The 27,535-nt window shown below is 54.9% G+C and overlaps 1 protein-coding gene and 3 long non-coding RNA genes across 7 annotated transcripts; 2 read left to right on the forward strand and 2 right to left on the reverse strand.

The window, feature by feature from the left end:
• Positions 1–1,368: 1,368 nt before the first annotated feature.
• Positions 1,369–14,017, reverse strand: LOC144367092 (uncharacterized). Of its 3 annotated transcripts, XR_013426312.1 has the most exons (4): positions 13,908–14,017; positions 5,138–5,200; positions 3,214–4,982; positions 1,369–2,889 (listed from the first exon to the last, which is right to left on the reverse strand). It is a non-coding gene; the product is annotated as an uncharacterized LOC144367092 (long non-coding RNA). The 3 variants fall into 3 exon arrangements; XR_013426311.1 differs by having other exon boundaries at positions 1,369–4,982; XR_013426313.1 differs by lacking the exon at positions 5,138–5,200 and having other exon boundaries at positions 1,369–4,982; positions 13,505–14,008.
• Positions 3,046–12,401, forward strand: LOC144367093 (uncharacterized). 2 transcript variants are annotated; one of them, XR_013426315.1, is made up of 4 exons: positions 3,046–3,504; positions 4,624–4,796; positions 10,067–10,177; positions 11,734–12,401. It is a non-coding gene; the product is annotated as an uncharacterized LOC144367093 (long non-coding RNA). The 2 variants fall into 2 exon arrangements; XR_013426314.1 differs by lacking the exon at positions 11,734–12,401 and adding an exon at positions 10,408–10,582 and having other exon boundaries at positions 3,052–3,504.
• Positions 9,019–10,523, reverse strand: LOC144367095 (uncharacterized). The gene is made up of 2 exons (XR_013426318.1): positions 10,056–10,523; positions 9,019–9,207 (listed from the first exon to the last, which is right to left on the reverse strand). It is a non-coding gene; the product is annotated as an uncharacterized LOC144367095 (long non-coding RNA).
• On the forward strand, positions 13,240–27,067 carry Mgst3 (microsomal glutathione S-transferase 3). The gene is made up of 6 exons (XM_005319857.5): positions 13,240–13,385; positions 22,105–22,228; positions 23,143–23,216; positions 23,882–23,939; positions 25,768–25,840; positions 26,822–27,067. Exons 2-6 carry the CDS (start codon positions 22,112–22,114, stop codon positions 26,956–26,958), a joined length of 459 nt encoding a protein of 152 aa, XP_005319914.1. The 5' UTR covers positions 13,240–13,385; positions 22,105–22,111; the 3' UTR covers positions 26,959–27,067.
• Positions 27,068–27,535: the final 468 nt, after the last annotated feature.

The raw sequence follows: 27,535 nt of genomic DNA on the forward strand, positions 1-27,535 counted from the left end.
GCAGGGGCGTGCCCCGCCCCCTAGGAATGTCCAAAAGGCTCCTTTTGCCCCTTGGACTCGGACTCTATGCCCCATGGTGCTGACTCTCCAGGTGGGAGGAGGATGGACTAATTGGTTTCTCAAGTCCATCTTCAAAACCAGACTCTGATCCCTACTCCACACGCAAGGGAGCACATCCCACTGGTTAAACTGAAGTAATAATTACACGTCTGAGGTCCCCCGGGAACCGTCCCAACAGTACACAATGCAAGCTGCACAGACACCCTCTGCAGCTCTTTTCAATTTTCTTTGCTATGTGTGATATTTTCCATGGATGAGACCAGAAATGTTTGGTCGCAAATGATTGTCAGATGTTTAAACAATGTTGTTGCTGAAATGTGATAACTTCCAGAAGCCCCTTTCAGTACTTGGTATCTTTGGTGAGACCCACCACAAAGTAAGAGGGTTGTGCAAGAGGGTGGCGGAAGAGCTGGAAATACACCAGGAAACTGGACTGTGTAACGTGTCTCAGACAAACAAGACCCAAAAGCAGTAATAGGAAACAGGCGGCTTTCAAGGGTCACGGAAAGAATACGCACGGGCTCTCGGCAACTGGCCCAGTTTCAAAGTCAGTAACCTCCAACTTGTCAGGCAGGATTGTGGCTAATGCTGTGAGAGACATGTGCTGAAAGGCTTCCAGCCGCCCTGGAATTCCTGGATTTCTGCTCAGGATACCAAGCCGCACATGTGCAAAACAGGGTCTGGTACGGTTGAGATGGTCCTGCTGTGGGGAGCCCAATATGTAAAATCCTAACTTATAAAACCAATACTTAGGAGGTAACCCTTTATATCAAAAAAGGATTTACTTTACAATACATCTAGTAAAATTTTCCCTTTTCACATATTGGGTTGAATTATAGGAAAATATCAATATTGGACTATTTTGATGCCCCCCCCCAAATTCTGGCAACTCCATGTGATTTAATATATCCCTTCATTAACTGCATAGGTGCTAGAAAAAAATTTTAAAGAGCATTAGAAAATACTACAAATTACAATGTGGCAAAGTATTTTTAAAAAATACTTCCCTAATTACAATTGAAAATCAACAGGAAAATGTTTTTTTCAATATGTTTTGTTCAATATTTTCCATTTCTATCTACATAGTTACAGCCTATTTCAATCTGGATATTGCTATGGGTAAGGATGACGTACTAGGTTTTTAAAGCTAGAAAAAAGGATTTTGAATGTTTTCACTATAAAGAAAATGGTATGTACTTTAGGAGAAAAATACTTTTACCCTGAAAATAATGTTACACCATGTGTACATATATCAAAACATCATATACTCCCCCATAAATATACAACACTTGTATCTTGTCTAATGCATCAGTTAAGATCAATTTAATTCAAATTCAAGGAAAAACTCAGTTGAATACCATGGGGTGCAGTCAGTAATGACTGAGAACTGGTGGTGAACCTGGCAATGTCCTCAGTTCATGCCTCTACATTTTTATATTTCAAAGCAACTTTAAATAAAGTGAATCTACAAAGCCACATCCTAAGATCCTGTTTTGAAAATGAGACAGAGAACAGGGAGAGAAAAAAGGAAAGATGGATGTTTAAGTTACTAAATTTACACTTCCAAATGGGGATTGCCTTTCACAGGATCCTCTCCAGAGTTCCCAGTGCAGGTGACCGGCCTCATGGTGGGAGTGGTATGCAGTCCCTCCTCGGTTGGCCTCAAGGCTGTGTGGGAACAGTGCAGTCCCTGCAGACACCAGTTTTCAATTCCAAAATGGCACCATTCTGAAAGTTCTTCATCTTTTGCTAAAGCCCACGTACACACTACATGAAATTTAAAACTCTTGGGCATGTGGACAACACGCAGAGGCCGAGGAACGCCTGTGCCCCTGGTTAGCCACCTCCCGCAGCAGCACCCCCACCTTCCAGGAGAGCGAGGCCTTGTCTCTGGAGCCCGAGCTTGGGAATGAGAAGGCCAGGGGGCTGTCCCCCAGAGGCCACTGGAGGCCCCTCACTTCAGCCTGCCCTACTCCACCTTCTACCGTGTCTGAAAGCACAAGAGGGTGAACAGCCGCTACCTTGGGGAGGCAGGCATCCAGGATATGGGACCCACATAGGAAACGCAGGGGCCACCTCGTCCTGGGAGACTGGGGGACGCTCCTTCTCCTGGAAGCGGGGAGGCTGGCTGCGCTCACAGAGGTCGCCCTCAGGCCCTGCTCAGGACGCGGGGCTTTTGCTTTGAGGCCGGTGACAGTGACAGTCGTGGGGTGCAGGACGGCAGAGAGGCCCCCAGCACCCAAGGGGGACGTGGGAGCAGCGGCTGGAAGGGCAGGGCCGGAAGCACCAGGGAGCCCGGGGCCTGCTTCCCACGGTGGTGAACAGCCCGGGCCTGGCGCGCGTCTTGCCCTGCTCGGCTGAGAGGGGAAAGCAAAAGTCTCAGTCCCCTTAGAGGGGACAGTTGCTGCAGGCCATGTGATTGCACAGGCTCTGGGAAGATTTGGGCCTGTGGGTGGAGCAAGGCTCTGAGTGCGGGAGGACACACCGCTTCCGGAGAAGAGGACCCCGCAGAGTGGTTTCTAATAAAGGCATCCGTGAGGCCATGGCCCTTCTGGCCTGGGCTCTGAAGACTAGAGGCGGGACAGCGACCAGAGATTCAGGAAGAAAGGGCAAAATTAGTGGGAGATCACAAAGGGGAGCAGACAGAAATATTTGAAAAGTCTGAAAAAGGGCAGGAAACGGCTGAGTCAGTGCAAAAAAGAAGAAAATCGGCGATTGTCTGTGCTCTGGCCTTGTGCTCTGGCCTTGTGCTCTGGCCACTATCTGATGCCCAGGAACAAAAAGCCAGTGTCCTTGAGCAGTCATGGCTGGCTTGCTCCAGTCCTGCCCCTGGAAATGCAAGGTCTGCTGTCAGTCTGGTTGTGGGGTCAGCTCAGGCCTGAACTCACAGAGAGGCAGAGGGCACAGCAGGGAGCCCTGGTCACTGGGAGGGAGGGTCCTCCCACCTGCAGCACAGACCACAGAGGGACCCTCCCACCTGCAGCCCAGACCACAGAAAATGGTCCGTTCTGGCCTGGGTCAAACTGAGCAGGCCTTCTCCTTGCCCAAAGGGGATAATAATGCCCTTGTAAAGCACCTCTGAGTCCCTGGCATGCGGCTTACAATCCCAGGAACACTATTCTTAAAAGTGAGGGCGTCCACCATGCTGCTTACCTCATGCTCTGATGGCCTCCTGGGCACTGTGTCATGAAACCAGATTCACTCTAGTGATCTCTCTCTCTCTCTCTCTCTCTCTCTCTCTCTCTCTCTCTCTCTCTCTCTCTCTCTCTCTCTCTCTCACACACACACACACACACACACACACCAGCAGGTCTGCCCAGTCAGTCTCCCGTTTGTCCTCCAGTGTTTCTTTGGTGCCCTGTTGAATCTTAACAGCTGGAATCGACACTCAGTGGGAGTCTGGCTCTGGGCTGGCACAGCCAAGTGAGGTGCAGCAAGCAGCAGGTGGGTCTCGTGAACATTCCGGCAGCAGAGTGGCAGTTGCTCAGCTCTTCCTTCCTTTCTCCGCCTTACTGATGTCTTCAGTCCCTGCCAATATTCCGATGAATGACAACTGCCTTCTTTCAGACCACTCACGGGGCCAGCCCAACTGTCCACTTGGGCACCTCAGATCCACCGGCCTTGGGTGGATCCACCGTGCCACTCCCCCAACTTGGCAGGCTGGTGTGTGTGTGGCTTTTGATGTCACCTTGCATCACTTACATGGCAATGGAAATCGCCTGCCCCAGCCCCTGCCCTGTTAACCCCCCCCCCTTCTCCTTTGTCCCTGCATCACCAGGGTCTGAGTGGTTGGAGCACTTAGGAAAGAGGAGGAGCACCAAGGTGCTCAAGTGAAGCCTCTTCTCAGAAGCACCAGTCGGGAGGGAGGACGGCGGGGCGAACTGCGCCAGGAACAGAGGGCACAGAGGGACGGGTCCCCAGGCAGGTCTGAACTGCCCGCTCCGAGTAGAACCGGGGTGTGAGCAAGATGGAGCACAAGCTCCTCGCCCTCAGTTTGCTGCCTGTAAAGGGGGATATAAGGTGCCGCCTCGCGAGGGGCTGAGAACTGAGGGAATTCATGGAAGGGCTTAGCACAGGACCCGGCAAGTGCTATGTAGGCACTGACTACTGTCTCCTGGGCCCATCACCCAGACCTACCACCCGTGCGTGTCTCTGCTGAGTCATTCTTCAGGTGGGGAGAGTGGGGCACCTTCCGCGCCCACTTTCCTTTCCACCAGAGGCTTCACCTGTGTCCAGGGGAATAACTCAGCAAATGAGCTCGTGACGGCCTGCTTTTAGTAAAGGCATCAGAGTCCAATCTCATTTCCATTACAAAACCAGGGGCCTGGGGATCATGACCCTGACAATGGGATGTCCCAGCCACAGGCTGCTTCTCCTGTGGCCTCAAACCTCTCGGGATCCCCCTGCAGACCCCTCAGTGCCATCCGGGGGAGGCCAGGAAGTCGGCGCCTGGAGACCCCCCACAGGGTGGCATGGGTGACAGCAGAGTGCGCCCACTCTCCCAGGGGACTCCTCTTGCCCTTGCCTGACTCTGCTGGGCTGACCCTCTTCCCCTCCGCACAGCTGGCACCGTGCTGAGGCACCGGCCCCTCCTCCGTGGCCCACCAGCTGTGGTCCTTCCTCCTTCCGTCCGCGGTCCACCGCAGCCTTGCTCTTCTTTTGGCACGTCCCGGTCCTCAGAGTACAGCCACCGGCCCTGACTGCTGCTCCTGTGCTCAGCACTCCGGCTCCCAAAGGTGAGCTCCCCCACCCCGCACCTCTACCTCTCACACCCGGTGGGGTCTGAGGGAGGCGCCCAGCAGGGTCTGCTGGTTTCCACACTCACCATTGGGGTCACTGGGGCTGAGTCACGGGAGGCCACTGGTTTGCCTGGGTCACCTTCAGACACACCCCAGCAGCGCCCGTCTGCTGCGTTTTACGACCTACAGAGGAAAGAGATGGGGCCATTGAAGCTCACTGGGTTTGGGCTAGAGGGTGGCTGCCCAAAGGCAAGCACCCAGGACTCAGGAGGCTGGGCTCCAGCCACCCACTTTTTCTCAGGGGCGTCTCCCTGTGCACGACTGGGGGTGACATCCACCTGGTAGGCCTGACAGCGTATGTCGTGTGAATCCGCCTCTCGTCACTGTGACCAAATACTTGGCTGGAACAACACAGAGAGGAAAAGTCCAATTGGCTCTGGTGTCAGAGGTTTAGTCCGTCGGGGGCTGACCCCACTACTCGGGACCAAGGGGAGGCCGACGTCACGGCCTGAGAGCACAGTGGAGAAAAGTTGTTCAGCTCTTGGAGGCCAGGAAGCAGAGAGGGAGGAAGAGGCTGCACCCTACAGGCCTCTCCCCGAGACACACCTCCCCGGCCACACCCCACCTGCCCACAGTCTCCACCCAGCCAGCCACTCCAGCTGGGATGGACTGATTAGGTGACAGCTCCCGCAGTCCAGCCATCTCACCTCTGAAGGGCCCTGCATAACACAGAAGCTCTTAACCCTCACATATGGAAAATGTGTCATCAGTGAGTGTGAATTCTCCCTTCCGCCTCAAATGCAAACTGAGGGGCGCTTGACAAGACCTAAGGTCCCTCCCAGGGTTAACGGCCTTTGTCGTGTCTTCCCTTCTGTGTTCCATGAACTTTCATCATGAATGGGCAGGAGACAGCGGCCAGGGAATAACTGAGCGGAGCAGAGTCATCCAGAACTACTCTGGGTGGCTGCAGACCGCCCAGGGCCAGTTCTCTAGAAGCTTCACAGCCAAGTGCCCAGGCTGGGGGGCAAATGTGTCGTCTCCCGACGCTGGAGACCTGCAGCCGGGAGGACAGTGTCCACAGGTGTGGGGTCTTCTCCACCCTCACTCCTCGTCGTGAAGATGAACACTTCCTCCTGGGGTCCTCAGAAGGCCACCCTCGTGCATATCTGGGTCCTCATGTCCCCTCTCAGGAGGACGGCAGCCATATGGGCCAAGTCTGCCAGAGTGATGGAAACCTTCCCAAGGGCTCCTCTCCCACACGGCCACGCTCCAAGGCGCTGTTGTCTACTGAGTGGTAGATACCAAATTTAGGGGGACACACGTCAGCCCATAATACTTCCCAACATTGAGAACTCATGTTCTACCACATTAACTCCTGGAAACAACCACTCGGGGGGGCGCTGAGTGTGAGTGTCCAGGCCCTGTGGTCATGAGCTTGAGTCCTGGCCTTGTATAAAGCTAGCTCTCTGTTTAAGGCCGGGAAGCAGAGAGGGAGGAAGAGGCTGCACCCTGCAGGCCTCTCCCCAGCCACACCCCACCTGCCCGAGAGGGTTAGTGGGTGGAACCAGAAGTTTAGGCTAGAGGGTCGCTGCCCAAAGGCAAGCACCCAGGGTCCAGGGGGGCTGGGCTCCTGCCCTACCTGTGCCTCGCAGCCAGTGACCCACTTTTTCTCAGTTATCAAGGGGACGTTACCAAGACCTGCCCCTGATTCTGCCTGTAAGGCTCCACCAGAGGCCTCTGCTTGCCCAGACCTGCTGGCTGCCCTGGAAGGAGCGTCCACTGCGAGGGCCTTTCCTGGAGGTCTGCTGACTGGGCAGAGGGACCCTGAGGGCTGACCCTGAGTGTCCGCCTGAGACCCTGCTCGCTGCTGCCTGTGCCTAGTTCAAACACTCGCAGCTCTCTGTCCTGTCCTCAGAGGAGCGGTGCCACTCGAGCGGAGGGGTCTTGGCCTTTGAACTCAGTGTGCAGAACTTCATTCAGGAGAAGAGAAGATTCCAAGGAAACAATACGGGCAGCCAAAAACTGACCAGATCCACCACTGCGCTAAGGGTGGCACTACGTACACAGAGGAAAAGAACGAATTCACTGGCCATCGGCTGGGGGGCAGCTACTGCCCGCCCCCACTTGGGAGCCTCAAAGATCTAGACGCGAACTAACGAAGACTCACATACATCAGGGAGCTGAACACAAAACCAGGCACATTCCTAAAGTAAACCCAAGGGAAGGCAGACAGAGCCCTTCTCGAGAAGGCTACAGTCTAGTGTTGAGAGCCACAGCCAAAGGGGCCCCAGCAAACTTCCAGCTGCCAGCAAACTTCCAGCTGCCGGCTGATGATTGGCTCACAGCGGCCCCAGCAACATCTAGCTGATTGGCTCCTCCACGGAGCTGCTCATTGGGCTGTTTCCCTGCCCTTTCAGACCACGGAGCTGCTCATTGGGGGACTTCTTTGGCTCCACCCATGCGACCCAGCCAATCGGCCTCAAGAGCAGGAGGATTGTGGGAGGTGGTGAGGTTTGTGTGGGTGAGAGGCTTGTGGAAGCTGGTGGTGGCAGTTGGGCTCTGAGGGTTTTTTTTCCTGAGGAGCTGTTTTGCTTGGCGTTTGTAGTTCTAAAAATAAAGTTAGTTTCTTTTGACAAGTGGCTCCTGAATTGTGCCCAGCCAGACTGAGCGTGGTGCTGATAACGCCAAGGTCGCGGGTTCGATCCCCGTACGGGCCACCAAATGCCGCAATCTTTGGGGAGGCTGATTCCCAAGGCAGGAAGGCCAGCTGCCCAGTCCCTCTGGCCCAGTGTGCCTGGTGGCAACTGAAATAGCTGAACGCAATCATCTAAGTTCTATACAGGTGCCTCAGGCCCCGGAGCTTCCCCAGCGGATGGATTTAAAACTGGTGCTCGCCTATGATCCCAGGGACTCAGGAGGCTGAGGCAGGTACAGCACAAGTTTGAGGTCAGCTTCAGCAACATAGTGAGACCCTGTCTCAAAATAACAGTCAAAAGATAAAAAGGCTGGGAACACAGCTCAGTGGTTCAGCACCCCTGGGCCAGTTCCCCAGTATCACACACACACACACACAAAAAAAAAGTTCTTTTGTTTTTGTTTTTTTAAATAAAAAGAGCTCTGGTTAGGGTTTAGATGCCAGGTGTTCCCCAACAGTTCATTTGTGAGACAAATTCTCAGAGGTGAAATGATTAGATTATGGGAGGGTGACCTCACCGGTGGATTAATTCACAGACACAGGTTACCTGGGCAGCAGCTGTGGGCAGGTAGGGTGTGGCTGGAGGAAGGGCGTCCCTGGGCCTTTGGAGTTGCTTCCTCCTTGGTGGGAGGGGCTCCCCTCTGCCTCCCAGGTGCCATGTCCTGGGCTCCTGTCCTCTGCCACCCTCTCTGCCACAGTGTTCCACCTTATCTCTGGCTCAGAGCTGTGGAGTCCGCCGACTGTGGACGAACCTCTGAAATCACGCGCCAAAATAAACCTTCCCCTTTACTTGTTCTGGTCAGATCTTTTGGTCACAGTGACCAAAACAGCTCCCAACTCAGACAATCCATCAGCAAATGAGGTAATGATGGCCGAAGACCAGCAAAGCCCAAGCCACGGAAATGGTCATCACTGTTATCATTATCACCTTTTTAAAAAGAGAGGGATACCAAGGCTGGACTTGCAAAGTGACCAAGAATTCTGGCTTGTCCAAGACTGGGGGGACTCCCAGGGTGCAGGACTCTCAGTGCTAAACCCGGTGATGGTCAGGCAAACCCCAACGTGACGCCAGTCTTCATCCAAATGAAGCTGTCCCAGCTCACTCACTCACGTTTCTCATCTGTGTGAGTGGGAGTGACACAGGGTTGTTGCTGGGATAAAACAAGCAAGTAGCCCATCAAAGTCCTGACACCGGGAGCTCCATGCACAATGCTGTTAACCACCACGGCTCCACCGGGTCACGGCAAGAGACACCCAAGGATTTGGGGTCCACAATCTGATCCTGAGCTACCAAGGAACATTAAACTGTGAACATTGTTCCTGATGTGCACCATCCGCCACGTGGAGCCTGCATTATGATGTCAGGCATCAAATAGGGAGAGGGCCCCCACCACAATACTTCATGCCACCGTAAAAGCACACATTGTTGTGGTGTTCACACTCGCCATGAAACTCATAGAATTGATCTACAAATTATGAAAGATTAACCATAGTTTCAGGACAAAGTACAAATATTAATCAGGATATTGTTGAGGTATTTTAATGGTCAGAGGCAGGAAAGCAGAAGCAGGGTAGAGGGGCAAAGGCTGAGATCCAACGAGGAAAGTTAAGAAACCCTGTGTCTTGCCGCGGAGCAAGAAGTTGAGGTCAAAGGGCTGGGCGCAGCCCAGGGGTGGAGCTCTTGCCAATCTTCCCGAGGTTCAGACCTCAGCACTGCAGAAGGAAGTTCAAGTGGAGATTTAGTGTGTTACTTAATGAGGCCCTGATTCCAAGTGGAAGAATGGAGAAGGGCGACATTGCTGTTTCGGAGGGTGGGAAAGAGACTGATGGGAGTGAGCTAAATCCCCCGTCAGAGAATGGCAAGGGTGAAGCTGGTGAATCAAGACTGGGAGGCTGTTAGCCACCGTGTGGAGACGGCCACAGGTGCGGGGTGGGGATCAGGAACGGCCAGACAGAATCTGGGGGAGAGCCAGAGTCGGGCAGGAGACGGCTGCTTTTCATGGTTCACATTCTCTCTCCCTCCGTCTCTTTCCCTCCCTCAATTTAAAACATATTCTTGAATTCTAACTATTGAAGACTAGGAGGCTGTGAAACGGCTGCCCATTCAAATTGACGGGAAGAGCACTTGGGTGCCTACGGGCTCAGCCTGGCAGCAAACAGCCCTTGAGCTGAGTCATTCCTGCAGCATAACTCCTGCCTTCTGTCCTCTCCTCGCAGGACCAAAACCTGGGCTCCTGGACCTGGGTGGATTGAGCTGTGGACAGAGTGACTAGAAACTAGTCACTAGCAGCCACCCTTGGTAAGACATGAGCTTGCTCCCAGGGCAACAGCTCTGCAGCACCTGTTGCCCACTCCAGGAGGCCATGCATCATCCTGTGCACAGGGCTCGCCCTCCAGGAACTTCCAACGTACCTGGGGCACCAGGTTTCAGAGGGTCGGTGCCTCTCCCACTGACCCCAAACCTTCCCAGGGCTCATCTGCGTTCCGAGCAGCTGCATGCACATTTTTTTGCTACAAATTACCACGAACTTAACAGCTTACAACACCATTTACACTCTCACAATTTCTGTAGGTCAGAGGACTGGACACAGCACTACTGGGTTCTCTGCTCAGAGTCTCATCAAAGCACTGGACAGACTGCATGCCCATCTGGAACCTGGGGTCCTCTGCCAAGGTCAATCAGGTTGGTGACAGCCACATTCCAACGCTGTCTTCTGTCTTCAGAGCGTCTATAATAGGGCCAGGGTCTCGCTCGGGATTGCGCACAACCTGGGTTGTCCTGTCTGCTTGGTCCTCTTTGGTCTGGACCAGGTCCTTAGTCTTTCCCTGCCTTTTATGACTGACATATTTAAAGTAAGCAGACAGTTACTTTGTAGAAGGTCCTTATTTGGGGTTCGTTTCTCACAATTACAGGTAAATCAAACTTCTTTGGAAGTGACTCATGTTCTTCTAACAGCACCCAATCAGGAAGTACAGTGTTCATTTGTCCTATGACTAGTGACATTTTAACTTATATGCGATATGGGCTGTCTGATTTCTCTACTGTAAATTCACTAAGCATTTGGTATTAAAATGTAGTCTATGGAAATGACTGTGAAATGATGTGAACATCCTACTCCTTATCAGACATCACCCACCAGCATGACTGTCCACTGAGGGTCTTGCCTCAACCAGTGATAACTGGAATCACTGAACATGCCCCGATCCTGTCACCCTCAGACCCCACCACCCTTGGTCCCATCATCCCTCAAATCCCAGCCACCCTCTAGTCCCATCACCCTAGGAGCCCGTCACCCTCGGAGCCCGTCACCCTCTTTGGGGACCCATGTAGGAGGAGATACCTCCCGTGCTAGTTCTGCACTTGTTTGCTCTGCATCTGGAGTGAGCAAGGACTCCTGTTCCTTTAATGGCAAATAGCATTTGCCAAACATCTCAAAGGGGTCTCTGCACACTTATCTCAAATTCCTCCTCTGCAGTTCCTTCTCCAAGCCACCTCCAGTCAGGATCCCTCCCCATCACTCCTGGGAAACTGCTCTTGTTCACATCACTTCCTTTCCAAGTCTTACCCGACCTTCCAACAGCACTTACCCTCGCTCTCCTCTTCCGCCCTGGCCTCTGTACCTCTCCTCCTCTGCCCTGGCCCTATAGCAGCACCTTCTGCTTATTGTCTTCTGCTGGCTCCTCCTTTACCAACTCCAAATGCCCAAGAGCCTCATAGTGGGGCCTCTGCTCCCTCCTGGTCCTTTCTGCTCTCCTTCACTGGCTCCCCTTCCCTTCCCTGCCTCTGGAAACCTGTTTGAGATTCTCGAGGCACGGCCCTCCGGTTCTGTGCGCCCTTCTCCTTCGGTAGCTGCAAGGCGCTCCCTTACTGACCGCATCTACTGCTGGGACTTGTTGGAGGGAATCTAGAGCCCAGAGTCCCTCCTCCTTTGGGAGAATTCCTTATTTCTGCGTCTTCTTTGAAGGCAGTAGCCACTGAATCTCTGAGGTTGAAGGGCCAGTTCTCCCTCTTCCCACCCTCAGAGGAGGTAAGGGGGTGGGCGTGGGCCTTGGGGTTTGCCGATCAGCTGCTCAATTCCAGGACTTGCCCCTCAAGAGAATCAACAGCAAAACGCAGACACTGGGAGGACTCATCAGTGATGGGCAGTGGGGACCAGGCTTCTCTGACAGTCCTTCCTGACCACTCCATCAGGAGTTGCAGCCTCCCTCTTCCCAAGGCACTCCTTAATCCCTTTTCAGAGCCTGAAAGCCCACGGAGAGTTCAGAGGCAAGTGGCGACTGTACAAGAGCAGTCTGGAGAGGTTCCCAGCAGAGTGGACTGTGACTGAGAAGGAACTAACGGTGGGTGGATCGGACAGAGCAGCTGCGGAGCCCCAGCCAAGCCTGCTTCCCTGGTCGTTAATGGACGCTGTGTCTCCACCTCCCTTGCACTGGAACTTCCCAACAGCTTACGGAAAAGGTCTTGTTCCCACTTGGAAATACATGAAAACTGACTCCATACCCAGGGTCAGGGGAGATTCTCTTTTCCAGGAATACATGTTGTCCGTAGATATCAAAATGCATTTCCTGGCCCAGAAATTGCTCTTTAAAGAAACTGAGGCAAAAGAAATCGCCAGAAGTATGCACGCAGACTTTCCTGCACAGTTGTACCCCGTAGTGGGAAAGCATAGGGGTTCACTCTGGCCAGGAAGAGACCTGCAGCCACTGCTAAGCCCTGCTTCAGAATGAAACACTCAAGAAAGGAAAGGGATTCTCTGCCTCTGGACAGTACAGACGTCAGTACAGAGAGTATGACTCCGTTATGTGTGTGTGTGTGTGTGTGTGTGTGTGTGTGTGTGTGAACTTCTTGGTTTATTTTCCCCTATATTTCCCAAAATTTCTACAATAAACAAAGACAACTTTTATAATGAGACTTAAAAGAAGGTCCTTGTTTGTGGTCCAACAGGCCTATCTGGGAAAAGGAGGCTGGGATTCTCCTAATTCTCCAACCTGCCTTCCACTGCCCCGCGGGTTTTTCTTTGTGCCACAGTCAGCAGGGGAATAAGATCTCCCTGGGTGACGCAGCAGTTTTCCGGTTTGCTTACTCTGTGGGGTGCGAGGGGTTGAACCCAGGAGTGCTAAGCACTGAGCCAAAGCCCCAGTTCTTTTTGTATTTTATTTTGAGACAGGGTCTTGCTAAATTGCTGAGGCTGGTCTCCAACTTGCGATCCTCCTGCCTCAGCCTCCCCAGTCGCTGAGACCACAGGCCTGCGCCACCGCACCCAGCCTCTCTGCTGCCTCCAACCTTCAACCAGAGCAAGCCCTCTAACCCTCGCCGGCACCCTGAACACAAGCTCTCGCTCGGGGAGGAGAAAGCACGCAAAGCTGGAACCGCGGAGCAGCAGGGCAGGCGCTCGGGGCCCTCGAGTCCTTCCGGACGGACGTCCGCGCTGGACTCGGGAGCCGAGGGGCGCGCCCCGCACGCAGCCCGGCCGGGTGGGCGGGGACAGGCTCGGGCCCGCCTCCCGAGGACGCGCCAGCTCCCGCGCACGCGCCCTGCGTCCTCGGGCGTCCCGCGGGTGGCCGGCGCCGAGCTACGGTGGCCCTGCGGGGCGAAACCACGGACGCGCCACCGCTCTACACACCCGACCCGCGGAGCAGCGGGCCGCGAAGGCGCGGAGAACCGAGCGGACACACGGACGTAGGACGGAGGGGCCGTCCGTGGGCAGCCAGGGGCAGGAGGGAGCGCCGCCGCGGGTCCAGACCCGGGGCGCGACCTCGGGGGCGTGGTCGCGGGGCGGGGCCTGCTCGAGGCTCCGCCCCTCTCCCCGCCCGGCGCGGCCGAGAGCCGGAGCCGCGCCCTGACGCGCTGCGCAGCTCGGGTGTGCACCAGAGCTCCGGAGGTGACCCAGGTGAGTGCCGCACCTGGGGCTGCGGGAGGCCGGCCCTCGGGACACTTGGGGGTCCGCACTGGGCGCAGCCTGCGTCCCCGCCGCTGGGGCTGAGCAGGGCCCTCCGCCCGCTTCCTTACCAGATCTGAGCTCCGCGTCTCCTTGCCTTTTGCTCTCCACCCCCTGATCCCTCCTGATGGAGTGCCTTGGAGCATCCAAGCGACGCCCGGCCTCTAAGTCAGGGGGGGGTCTCAAGGTCAACCCTCCCCCCGCTCCGTCGTTTCCTCGCCGGCTCTCCTCGGCCGTGCAGCCTTCTGGAGCCCCCTCCCACCTTGCCAAATGCAGCTCTGGTACCGGTGGGCGAGCGCTGCACCGCAGAGGAGCTGGCCGTGAGGCCTGAGCGGTAGCGCTGGTTTCAAAGGGCCTGCGAACGCGGCGCCAGCCCGAGGTGTTGCCGGGAGCCTTGGGGACAGCCCCCAGGGAATTGCCTTCCGTCGACTCTGGGACATTTGTATTGGAACCTGTAGGTGGGTCATTTCCTACCGCTGCCCTAGAGCAGGAGACCCCTCTAGGCGGGTGGGGGATCTGCATTCCCCTCCTTTGAAGTTCAGAAACGTGCCCTGCTTAACTGGTGCCACCGCCGGGAGGCCGGGAGCCACAGAGGTGGGGCGCTGGGAGGGACTGGAGACTAGTTCATGAGTCATTGCCTGAAGTTGTGGCTTCTGCTAATACTTTCCCTGGGAGTCACGAATTTCCGAATAGCCTGGGAGTCAGTGAGGGTGGGAAGGGAGAAGAAGAAAAGCACCCAGAGGGGCGCAGGGGGTGAAGGAGTACTGGGCCCCGGGACTTAGTCCCCTAGCCCAGGGTGAAGGGCGCTTCTGGCCGTGTGAGCTGTGGGCCTAGGTGTGGCTTGCAGAATTGCTGCAGACTTGGGGGTGGGAGCTGGAACGAGGTGTCTCGGGAAGTCTGCAGGTCTCCTGGCACCTTCTGGAAAGCACCCAAGGTTTTTAGTCAGAGTTACAGGCATGTTTTACTTTAGTGAACTTAGACATACAACAGTATTATCTCTCTCAGAATTAAGGATGTTGATACTTACAGAAGTTAAATAAGGAATTAAACATTCCAGAATCCAAACAAATACTTTCACCCCTGGGAAGACATTTTGTTAAGCTTCCCTCCTGACACAGTGTTACAGAAATAGAAAACTTTGTCAAGTGATTTTTTTTTCTTTTACCAATGTTACTATATATAAAATGACAGTGATACTGTGACCAGCATAGAAACTGCACTCCAGGGGCTTCTGTAGATTAGGGAACAAAATCAGAGAACGGCAGCCTTCCCCCATGTTTGGTTTCCTCCTGCTGGCCTGGAGTTGGAGAAATGGTCCTGAGGGGGAGCCTCTTCACCTGGAGGTTAGCACTCTACCCATTATCCAGAGATGCCGAGAAGCCCCTGGCCACCTGGGTAAGGGGGATCAGCAGGAAGAGCAGTTCACTGCACAGAAACGTCCCAGTCCCTATATTTACACATTCTGACTATTCAGAGCACCATTGCTGGCCACAATTGACCAAGAACCATTAGGCATTTTAAAGCAATATTTGTCTAGAAGAAGATGCTGCTACTATTTTTGCAATAGAATTTATTAGTATTATTTGTGAGCATGCCATCCTCCTGAACAAGAAGCCAGCAGTTATCAGGTAGATTATTTCTATATAAAACAAAACCTCTTGCAGCACTGACTTCCCTGCCGGCCTGCGGGGAGGAATGCAGCAATGAGGGGACAGAAGGACTGTGTCACCTCCCAGATGTGATTGCAGAAACCTTTCAGGATCTCACAGGTCTCCCTGTTGTCCTCCGAGCGCCTCTTAGACTTGACCTGTTCGTTGACTGGAACACAGATTTTAAGATTTTGATGCCTTAGTCCCACTTATTATTTTTTTTTAAGAAGTGACATTCTTCAGAAATGCAAATGATTGTGCCCAAGCTTGTTCCTAGTGGAGTCAGGTGTGAAGATGTGGAGGCTGCAGTAGGCAGGGGCCAGCGGCTAGGCGGGTCCTTCCCTGGGGAGGCTGGTGCCCCAGCGGGGATGCGGCATCTGCTAAGAATTAACTGCACTCTGCCTGCACTTTTAGTGGGAAAACCCAAGTGTGTCACTGTGGCTCATTCAAGACTTCCTCCTGGCTGGAAGTCGCAGCTTAGCGGCCCCCGGGACTCCCGAGTTGTGACAGTTAAGGGAATCCTGATGTCACAAGGGAGGGCCAGCTTCAGGCGTTCTGCTTCACGCAGACCTGTGCTTTCCCACCTCTGATCTCCGCTCCTGACAGACAATAAAATGGAAGTGTCCCTTTCTCAGTCCTTCCCAAGGTTTCCAATGAGAAACATCTCAGGCTTTAATCAGTCATAGGCTTGGAGTTAATTATTAGCTTTCTTCTTATTAATTTATTTTACGCTTAGGAGAGGGTCAGGGGAGGTGGAGATATTTCAAAGAGGTCAGATGTTGTCAGACTTGCTCTTCAACCTCATTGAAAAGCTGTGGAGCATAGACTCTGCAGCCAGGTTGCCAGGGACTGTGGATCCAGGCTCTGCTCGTAATAGCTGTGTGATCTTGAGTTAATTATTTAACCTCTCGGATGCTCAGTTTCTCATCTGTGAAATAGAGGTAGTAATGTGTCACGGAGATGCTGTGAGAGGGATCCTTCCCTCCCGCCGCCCAGCAGAGCATCAGTGGGTTTGACCCATCCTGAATAGTGTGCTGACTGGTGTCTGCAGTAAGGGATTTTCCCCTATGCTTCCTCTGACCTGTCCCTTCCCTTCTCTCACACGGTCTCCCTCTCTCCCGTATAAAGCCAAGCCCTTTCTGGGTGCACCTGCTGTTGTCCTTACACATGTCTCGATATGTCACTGTCGGTGTCCTTCAGGGCTCTCTTCCCAATCTGACCCTCCCATGTCATCGCCTCTGCACCCACACCGGCCTGGAGTGTCACGATGACCTCAGTCCTGGTGACCGTCACAGCAGATGGGCGTTGACGCCCTGCATTCCTAGAGTGAGTCCTGGGAACAGTCATTCTGAGGACATGCTAAAGAAGGTGTTAGGCTGGGACACTGGCGTCAGCGTCCACTGGGTGACGTGTGTCCTGCACCATGTTGATCCAGTCACCTTCATTTAATGAAATTTGTGATAATGGTGCTTTTTCCTTTTTTGCCTGTATGTCCTGCAGTCTCTCTCCTCTCCCCCCTGCCCTCTGAGGTCGCACCTTTGACCTGGAGGAGCACCCAGTGGGCTGTCTCTGGGAGCCCATCCCATGGGCGGCTCAGCTAGCCTGGCCCAGGGCGTCTAGGTTAGGTGTCACAGGGCCCCAAGCATGGACACCTGTTGGGGAAACTGCCCTCACGCCTGCAGGGAAGCCGGGTTTCACTCTGTGTTCCCACAAATCCCTTGTTCCTGAACCCTGAAGAGCAGACCTGCCCGCCGGTCCCAGGGGAGACGCGGCTCCCTTCAGCTTGTGTCCCCAGCCCTGTCACAGCCCAGTTCCAGAGGCCCTCGATGAGGCTGTGCCGGTGCAAGCTTGTCCCACGTAACCAGGGCCACTCCCTGGCCCTGATCCTTCCCTCCCGCCGCCCAGCAGAGCATCAAACAGTCGTCCCCGGTCACCACCGGGCTGGGGTTCCAGCGCCATCTGAACCGGATTCTACAGCCAGGCTGCGGCTGTGTAACTGGGCCCACGGGACGGCAGCGTGTTCACCGCCCGAGGGACAGGTCTCCAGCCTCCTCGCTCACAGTCCACGGGAGGTGTTCTGCCCGCCATGCTGATGAGGAACCACAGGGTACGGCGCGGAGGACCACTGCATGCCCTGCGCCGGCTGTTGGCCTGCCTGCTGGCTGAGTGACCGCCCTTGGAGAACTGTCTTTGGGATACGCGAACCACCGCAGGAGAAGAGTTAGTTTTTATCAACAGGTTTTTATTCCTTTTCAGTCTAACAGTCATTGGAAGGTTTGACACTGAAACAAACTCCCTGTGTGTCGTGTGGAAGTGAGCCAGAGCTGCATTCTGAAGATGTGGGGAGAAGCGGAGAGATGCCAGGGACAGCGGCTTCTGGGCCGCTTCCCTCCGACTTCCTGCGTTTCTCTTTGAGCTCCACCTGGGCTTGGGAGGGTCAGCTGCCCTACCTGGCGGTCACTTGGACACCTGTTGCTCTGTGGGCTTGAAGTGGACTGGTGGGCCCCCGAGTCCCCTCGGAGTTCCTCGCACCAGCCGGGGTCAGGGACTGGGGGGAGGCCGTCTCGTGGTCAGCCAGCCCTTGAGTGGCCGTTCTTACGGGGAACTCACAGGGATGTCGACTCTGCCGTGTAAAATAGGTGCCCTACGTGAAAACAGTGGGACGCAGCACAGGCACCAGAGGAGGACACACTGAAACATGGGACGGCAGAGGGGATGTGTCCTCGTCCCCTTCCCACCAGGTACCTTAGATAAGAGACACCGGCTGAAAACCTGCAGCGCAGTTTGAGGAGACAAGATCACAAAGGGAGTAGAAGTCACTGGTGTCCACGCTGGTGTCTGTGTGTGGCCTGAAGGCTCCAGTGATGTTTAGTACGAGGTCTGTGCCGGAACGGGACTTGTGGGGACAATTGTTGAGGCAAGTCCCTAAATCCACAAAGCCTGCCTTTTCTTCCGGGTGCCACCCGGGCGGTGCCCTGGGAGTTCCTGCTGGGCAGGCAGAGGGACGCGGGTGAAGTGGAGGGTGCCTGGCCCGGGCAGTGTTCCCACAGGGGAGTTCAGGAAGCCTTGTGGGTTCGCCCTGCTGCGCCCAAAGGAAGCCTGCCCCGGGAGATAAGGCCAGCAGCGGCCCGGGAATTACGGGTCAGGCCGAGCAGAGCCCCAGAAGAGTCGGGTCCCCGGGAGAATCAGCGGACTCCCAGAGGAGCAGCCTCGGCCTCATTGAAACCCCGCGCGACCCTCAGTACTGGGTGAGGGTGACTCTGGGGTCACACCAGCACTGCCTCCCTGTCAGCCTGGGTCCCATCCTTGACGGGCCTTGCCAGGGTGCCTGTGGCTCTCGGCCCCATGTGCTGTGGCCTCACTGGAGCTGCTGCCCTGGGTTCCACCCCACGCAGACCTCCAGGCCCCACTGGGCACCGGGCAGCTGCCCCAGGACCTGTGCCCCACCTGGTTTCCTTCCCCCAACCTGGAATGTTTGGAAGTAATGAATACTTTGACGGGCGTTAAAAGTTTTAAAATAGAAGTGCTGCTGTTTTCAGTATTCTGTCCTAATAATCAGTTTCTAAAGTGACCTCTCGGCCTCCTGTACGTCACGGTGGATGGTGGAAAGCGAGAGCTTCTCCCTAAGATGGGATCAGGCAGGGAGGCTGCCCTTGGTCTTGGTCCACAGCCAGGACCATCCGTCAGGAGGAGGACACTTCTACTGAAAAAGTGCTTCCTGCTGCAGGGACGCGGCAGACCTGGCCCTGCCGCGGATCCCATCCCGCGTGTGAAGTACCCCGACCCCCAGCCAGCTCTGGCCTCCCCTGGGCTGCCACCCTGGCTGTGTCCCTCTCCTTTTGCTCTGGGAGTAGCTGCCCAGGACCAGGTGGCAGGACTGTCCTGGACTGAAGCCCACAGAGGGGCCCTCCCCTGCTCCTGGTCGGGGAGGAGCCATCCCGCCTGTGGGCAGGGGCAAGCCCAGCAGCCTGGTCCAGACACCAAGAGCGAGAACACTGGTGTCCATCTGCACTCCCCAGCCTCGGGGCTGCCTTCAGCCTCAGCGCCCGCCGTGTAAGGGGGTGGGGGCCATGCCGCACTAGCAAGTCTGAGGGCGAGGAGCACTAGCAAGTCTGTTGAGCACCCGGCGCGTGGGGAGCCCTCTATGGACTGTCTCGTACTTAGGCATTGAGCACACATGTGATGTTCTTTCCCGTTTCGCTATTTCTGCCAGGTGGGAGGAAATTCCACGAGAGGCTCCTTGGTGACCCCATTAAATCCTTACGTAGCCTCCCACTTGACGTCAGGAGAAGTCGAGGCACCCCCAATCCTTGGTTTTGGATGGGGTGGGCCCCCCAGGTCAGCTCAGCATAATGAGCGTGGGGGCCCTTCATCTCCTATTCCTTTGACTGTGGAGAGTCTGGTCTGGTGACGGTGGCCATGCCCGTGAGGAGAGGTCCAGGAACCCAGTGGCTGTTACGAGTTAGGCTCCAAAACGAGTCTCAGAAGAAACTGAGCCATCGTACCGCCCGCTCAGCCTTGAGCCCTGCCTGAGCTGAAGGAAGGAACTGGTCTCCAGGGAGCACGGGCGTAGCTGCATCTGGCTGGCTCTGTAGAGGGACCTCGGAGCCCATCTTCATGTTCCAGGGACACTACAGGTGCCCTGGGAGCCTCCGAGAGCCCAGTAGAATGTGATCACCAAGACGAGGCTCTGCTTCTGGTTGAATCAGATAAAGAGAGTCACCACCTATTGTGTCCAAAATAGTGACAGAAATTTGCCACATTAGATGTGGAGCCTGACCCAGATCATCAGCATCACCTAGGAACTTGTTAGAAAGGCACAGTCTTCAGGACACCCCTGGGAGTGGGGTGCATTCAAACAAGGCCCAGGTGATTCGATGCCACCGACGTTTGACAAACAGGGATCTAGAAGACAGAGTAGTCTATGGTTTCTGTCTTTGTGCAAGTTACTACTAAAAAGAAGAAAGAAAAGAAATAGGAGCCATCGTCCCTGTTCTCTGTGTTGGCGAGTGGCCAGCCACGGGAGAGGTGCCGCGGGCACTGCAGCCGCCCTTCAGTGTTCAGGAGCCTGTGATCTGTAGGAAGCAAAGCTGCAGGTGTCGGAGGCACAGCCTCTGCACTGTGTCCAGCGCTGGGTGGAGGTCAAGGTCTGACCCTGGTTCCACCTTGAGAACCTTATCTTGTTGCGTCTATAAAAGGGCTGCAGATGGGTGAGAAGAGGTGGTCAGCATGTGGGCACCTCCAGCCAGGCTTCTGGAGGCACACGTCTGTGGGTTCCCCATCTGGAAGCGCCTTGCCCACAGGACAACTGTGCAAACCTGAAGATAAAGCAGTCTCTTCCTCATGAGCCACGGCGTTTCAGTTTTACCGAAACTCCAAGAGTCGTCATCAGAGATCCTGGGTGAGCTCACACAGCCTCAGCAGGTCACCCGCCACTTGCCCTCAGGTTCTTCTTCAGTTTGATAAGGCTATAAATTCAGCATTGGCGCAGAGGGTCAGGAACAGTCAGTTTCAGGGGCTCTCTAGATACAAAGAGATTCTGCGATGCTGTGTGGGCTTTTGCATTGAATGATGTTGAATTCAGAGACATGACAGAACTTATTAAAGTGGATAAAGTGAAAATTGTAGCCCGTGATGGTAAAATTACTGGCTCCAATACTACAGACTGAATAGAAAAAAAGTTGACTTTTTCAGACCATCTTCTTTTTATTATTCATCACTATTTGAAGAGAAGCAAAGAAGAAACTTTAAAAATTTGTTCTAGCATTGCATAAATGACTACACTGTACTGTACTATCAGAGAATTCCAGCAAAAAGAAGCTAATAACTGTATTCTTACATTACCTTTATTATACAGTGTGAAGAAACATACCTTTTCTTTAATGACACATCAAAAATTTATGCCTTCTTAAGAACATTCTTTAATAAACTCATTTTAAAACTCAAAAAAGGGTGGGGGGGCTGCAGATGACACAGAGCAGGCATGTCATCAACACAATGCCATCAGCGACTTGCATGTGTTCCACAGGATGCTCAGGGCAGAAGCTGTGTGTCTGTTGTCCGTCCCTCAAGCCTTCCCGGGAGCTGTCTGCTAGCTCAGGGCCCACACAGCCCAGGGTGTGGCTGGGGCTGCCTGGGTGGGCACCCTGCACTGGGCTGCCCTCCCCTTCCTTTGCGGGCTGACACACTCAGGCACTCTGGGGGCTGGGGACCTCCACTCCATGCCCTGGAGCCTGAGAAATCAGGGCGGAGCACATGGCTGCTGTCAGGAGGTGAAGGCCTCCTGCCAGGCCTGGCTCCTGGGCAGGGTCTCCCCCGCTCCAGTAGAGGAGCCCTGCAGGGAGAGCAGGTCCTTTGCTGCCCCGAGCCCTTCCCCTGTCCCCACCCCTGATGGCACAGTCCTCCGCAAACCGTCCATGCTGGCCGTAGCTGGGCTGCCCCTTCCTGCCGATCCCCTGCCTTCCGAGGTGCCTCTTGACTCTGCTGTGCGCGTATTCCACCAGCTCATGCTCCACACGTGTACCTTCCTGCAGGGAGCAGAGTGACTTCTGCCAGGAGTGAGCACCTGGCAGACTGCATTTGCAGTTGTGAACATCCGTTTTTAATTCCTGATGAGTCTCTTGCTGCTGGGTGCAGTGGCACACCTGGGAGGAAGCAAGTTCAAGGCCAGTCTCAGCAACTCAGCAAGAAATAAAAAGGGCTGGGGATGTGGCTCACCCTGGGCTCAGTACCCAAAAAAACAAAAGAAAGTCAAAGGACTCAAACGCTTTCTGGGGCTAGTTCTGAAGTGGTGATCTGATGGCAGCCTGGTTCCCCAGAGCTGCCAAGCCCATCTTCTAGGCAGCTTCATAGGCTGGGGAGCGCGGCCCTGCCTTCAGAGTCCTGGAACGCAGCTCAGCGTGCGACTTCGGCTGCAGCCGCTTTCGGGCATGCGGTGGGTGGAGCGTCTCCTGGGCCTGTGTGTGTGTGCGTGGCTGTGAGGCCCGCGCTGACGGGGCCTCGTGTGCATACCCCCTCCACAGAATCACGATGGCCGTCCTGTCCAAGGAGTACGGTTTCGTGCTCCTGACTGGCGCTGCCAGCTTCGTCATGGTGCTTCACCTGGCCATCAACGTTGGCAAGGCCCGCAAGAAGTACAAGGTGGAGGTGAGTGGCGAGCCGGCGCTGGGGGTCCTCGGGAACTCGCCTTCAGGCACAGGGAGGGGGGGACGGCCAGGGGCGGCTGGGGGCTGTTTCAGGATTGTGCCCACTAGAGACCCAGCTCCTCGGTTCAGGAGAGAGGCTGGAGCTGCTGGGAGGCAGTGTCCACTAGTACTGTTGGTCTTCTCTGCAGCATGACCAGGGCACAGGTGTGGCAGGGTGTTTCGCTGCAGCCATGCTGGGCAGAGTGTGTCTCCTGAACAGGGCTCCAGGCAGCACTGCGGGACCATGTCTCAAGGGACTGCCTGTTTCCCAAGGGGGAAGGGGGCTGCTGTGCCCAGGCTCACTGTCCAGCACAGCAGGGGGTGTGTTAAACACCTCCTTTGGTTCCGGCTCATCTACAAGGGGTAATGTCTGAAGTTGTCCCTGACGAGCAATTAGATGTCTGTCTCTGTTTATAGTTGGACTCCCTAACTGGAGCTTCTTTTAAACTTTCCATATCTAGTTTCTTCCATTTCCTCCAGTGGACATTGCTTAAAACTCTCACACTCAATCATACCTGGGTCCCCACTGGGGGAAATCTTAAAGATGTGGTGTTTGATGATCTCGGGAGAAGCATCCTCAGGGCGTCTGTAACGCACCCGAGACCTACACTGATGCAGACACCCATGTGAAGCACGAGTCTGTTACGTGCCGCTCCTGTCCCCTGTCCCTGTGCCAGCTTAGCTCTGAGGTGCACTCCTGGAGGGTTAATAGACACATGGGATGTACTTCCGAGATTGGGACTCTGTTGCTGAGAATAGTTAAGTGGAAATCCGCGGTCGTCCACCAGGAGGCGATGGTTAGGAGGCATTGTTTTTAAGTTGATCTTAACTCTCAGAACTTCATCTCCCCGTGGCCATGTGTGCTTTTCCCCGCAGTACCCTGTCATGTACAGCACAGACCCTGAAAACGGGCACCTCTTCAACTGCATCCAGAGAGCCCACCAGAACACGTGAGTGTGGCCCTGCGGGGTGCCGGAGCCCGGGCAGGGTGGGCGTCTGGGCCGGACACTCCACCCTCGGAGCTCGGTATTTGCTGAGCGATAGCCATGACCATGGTCATGGGCACTGCATGCCCAGTACTGTTAAGAAACTGGCTGTGAATGGACTGGCCAGGAAGCAGAGTCCAGAGCTCTGCCAACAGCGAGGTTTCTGGAGTCTTTCCAGCAGCAGCTCTGCAGCCGTCCACACAGAGCTCGGCCCTCCCTGCCCCAGACAGCGGGGAGAGGAGCCCACTCTGACCTGCAGACCTTCCTTCCGCCCATGTGTTCTGAGTCACCTTTGCTCCTGTCCAGCACAGAAGAGGGTGGGGTCTGTGGCTGGGCCTCTCCCTCTTTCAGGGTTCATGTCTACTCTGATTTCTGACCTGCGAGCAAGAATGGAAATGTCTCTTGGTTGTGTGTGGCATATTTACACAGGGCATTTATTTTAAGAGAGAGAGAGAATTTTTAATATTTATTTTTTAGTTTTAAGTGGACACAACATCTTTATTTTATTTTTATGTGGTGCTGAGGATCGAACCCAGAGCCCCGCGCATGCCAGGCGAGCGCGCTGCCACTGAGCCACTTCCCCTGCTCCACACAGGGCAATTTTTAAAAGTTCTCTCTGTGTCTTCCAGGTTGGAAATGTACCCTCCCTTCCTGTTTTTTCTAGCAGTTGGAGGTGTTTACCACCCGGTAAGTTTCACAGACTTGGGTTTAGCCTTCTTTGCTTCCTTCCCTGGATGAGTCTCAGTGCCCAGGCACCATGCACCTAAAAGGAATTCAACTATTTCTTAAAAGTTCTTTAAAGTACGTGGCCTTTCCCCCATTTTTATAGATAGGGAAAGACTCTTGGACACTATTTAACTTTTATGAGCTCAGCCACCAAATAGAAGAATAAGACTTTGAACTCAGGCCTGATTCTAAGAGGTCTGCTAGCGTGAGCGTTTCCACGTCCACGTTCACCCACGCCCACAGCGAGTTGCCCACCACCCAAGGTATGGCGGTGAAGGACACAGAGCCAGTCTCACTGGGGTGTAGACAGCAGCCTAAGTGGATTACCTGGCATGCTAGAAGGTGCTAAAAGGTGGTGGTTAGTGCACAGATCCAAAGCAGGGAGGTAAGAGGGAGCATGGCCGCTGTCCTGAACGGGTGGTCAGGAAGGAGGGTCTTGCAGAGGTGGCTATGGTGAAGCAGAGCTCACTGAGGGACCGGACTCCGTCTTCTCCAGGGTGAGACCCAGGCTGTTCCCCAGGCTGAGCCTGCTTGTGCTCTTTGGGGAGCTGCACGAGGCCCCTGGAGCAGGGAGAGGAGCAGGGATTGGCGGCCGAGCCGCAGAGAGAGCGGACACCACTGTGGACCTCCACGGCAGCCTTGGCCACACCCCTGCCCCCGGAAGTTGACGTGAACCCAGTTAGTTGCCATTTGGGCTTTGCCTTCCAGGGGTCAGCTTCTCTGAGCTGTGGCCCCACATCCTGGTTCCAGGCCCTCCTAGCCCTCCATCTGGGGACGGCCTGGTTGTCCACGGGTTGCCAGAGGCACTGCTGCAGTGCGTGAGCGGAGGGCCTGTTGTTTCTTGTTTTTAAAAGAAACATCAGCTGCTCTTGTATCTCCTAGGGAGGGTGCGTCTTTCTGGTCCCCATTCCTAGGAAGCGGCTGGACTGGCCGTCTGGACAGCCCTGTCTCTCCAGCCTGACCTCACCTGGTGTCCCCCCGGCCCATCCCTGTTCCACGTCCCTAAATCCCACTCCTAGTGCTCAGTTCTTAAGGACGCTCCTAGAGCTGCTCCCCACACAGCGTCGACCTTGTGACGACCCTGTTTGCCATCATGGAGGTTCCAGTGAGGCCTGGCCCGGCAGAGGCTGAGAGCCTGCGGGCACTGACCTGGGAGGCTGGGGCCTTTATCGCAGTGTCCACCCTCCTGCTGGTTTTTGACTCTGTCCAAAATCCACTCCAACTAACCATGACCCTGACATCATAGGCTGCCACACAGACGGTGCTGGCTGCCAGTTGGAAGGTGCCTGAGCGTCTGCCCACACCCTGGGCCCCCTCTGGTTGGCACCAGATGGAAGGTCCTCCTGTGCATGGTTTTCTCTCTCCTCCAGGGCACTGGGGGCAGGGAGGCCTTCCCTGCAGGGCCCCTGTTCAGGTCATAACCCGGACCCTCTCCCCCTCTCCTGGGAGCCCCGCCCCTCGTGTGCCGCTGCTGTCTCCCCACGGCCCCTTCCTGTGGTGGCGGCACTGGAGATGACACAGCCCGCTGCAGGGGGAGTGCAGGGGACGCTGGGGACCACGGGTCAGTCCCCTCTCTGGCTCCCCTGGGCCTGCCTGTCCTCCCCTGAGCTGTGGCCCCAGGTTTCCAGGCTAGGATAGTGATTCCTTTGCAGAAGGCTGGTCCTCAACTGCAGGCCACCAGCAGGTCACAGAAGAACTGAGGTCACGGGGTGGGGGGATACCTTGGCCACCCAGAGTCATCACGGCCCAGTGTTTCTTCAGCACAAACCCTGACTCTGCTCTCTCTCAGCGGGTAGCTTCTGGCTTGGGCCTGGTCTGGATCATCGGACGAGTTCTTTATGCCTATGGCTACTACACGGGAGGTGAGTGCCCGCAGCATCTGCGAGGAAACTGACTGTGGGGGTGAGGGTGGGGTCAGCCTGGGCATGGAACCCAGGACAGAGACAAGCTCTCTACAGTGCCACACCCCAGCCTTATCAGGACCCAAGAAAAGGGGAAGTAGCTGGGTGATTAAGGTGAAAGGCCTCTTCTAATTTTACTAAAATTTTTGAATCATTGGGGGACTACTTTTTTTTTTAAGCTGGGGTCTGTTGTCTAGGCTGGTCTCAAGTGACCCTCCTGCCTTGGCCCCCTGAGTATCTGACACTAGAGTGCACACCACTGTGCCGGCTACAAACATCTGTGTGTGTGGTGCTGGGGACGAACTCAGATCCTAGCACGTGCTAGGCAAGTGCTCTGCTCCTAAGCTAATCCCCAGCCCCTCTGCAGTTTTATTCTGAAACAGGGCCTAAGTCACTCAGGCCAGCTTTCATCGTGATCCTTCTGCCGCAGACTTCCCAGTACTGGGACTACGGGTGTGCATCTCCATGTCTAGTGCTAAACTTACTTTTAATTATTTTCCATATGCCAGTTGCTATTTTGCATGTTATTTAACTTTATAGCAACTCTGTGTTTGACAGTATCTCATTCTGCAGAAGAAAAACTGAGGCTTAGGAAAAGTGGGACTGTGAGTCAGACATAGGACCAGCACAGACATAGGACCAGCCCCAGCTGGTGACTGCAGAACCTGCCTCTGCTCTCACACTGCAGGAGGCAGGTGGCCCTGGGGACCCAGGAGGATGTGGGCTGCACTTACTCTTTAAGAGGGAGATTCCCCCAGAGCCCTGGTGCACAGCCGCTTCCCTCCCCCCACTCTCCTGAGTCCCCTGGCTCCTCTTGCAGCATCTCAGGACCCACAGCCTGGGGCTGGCCGACCTCAGGCCAGGCTGTCCAGGGGATCGTCCCGGATGCCGTCACTGAGTGGCCTGTGGACATCCTGGAAACTCTCTTCTCTTCTTTTTCAGACCCCAGCAAGCGGAATCGCGGTGCAGTGGGCTCCTTCGCGCTCCTTGCCTTGATGGGCACCACCGTGTGCTCTGCGTTCCAGCACCTGGGCTGGGTTAGAGCTGGCTTGGGAGGGGGGTCCAAGTGCTGCCACTGAAGAGCTTCAGGAACCTAAAGACTCACTCGTCTTGAGTGACTCACCTTCACTTCCAGTTACTTTTTTTTTAATATAATAAAAACTTATCTGGCTTCGGCCTCAGACCTCAGCCTCCTGACTTGCCGTTTCTTCTTGAGCCTCTCAACAGGATCAGCCTGTGCTTCCTAGATGAGAAGAGCCCCAGGCATTGAGGATCCCCCCTCCCCTGCCAGCAGACTCCTAAGCAGCTTGTAAAGCTGAGGAAAAGTCCGACCGTGGTAATGTGTTCATGGTCACGCACAGCAGTGAGAAAACAACGACCTCTCCCAGCTCCATTAGGACACACGATCTCATCACTCTGCACTAATAATTAAAGTAAGGTCTTCAGAAACCCTGTTGAAGAGTGCTTCTAGGGGCTGGGGTTGTGTAGAGCACTCACCTAGCTCTGCGAGGCACTCACTGGGTTCCATCCTCAGCACCACATAAAAATAAAGATAGATATTAAGCCAAACTGCAACTAAAAAATATTTTTAAAGAGTGCTTCTATTTGCTCAAGAACAACTAAAGCAATAGACTAGATCTAAGGTGGGACTTACTT

This window comes from Ictidomys tridecemlineatus, chromosome 10, assembly GCF_052094955.1.
Source record: "Ictidomys tridecemlineatus isolate mIctTri1 chromosome 10, mIctTri1.hap1, whole genome shotgun sequence".
Lineage (NCBI taxonomy): Eukaryota > Metazoa > Chordata > Mammalia > Rodentia > Sciuridae > Ictidomys > Ictidomys tridecemlineatus.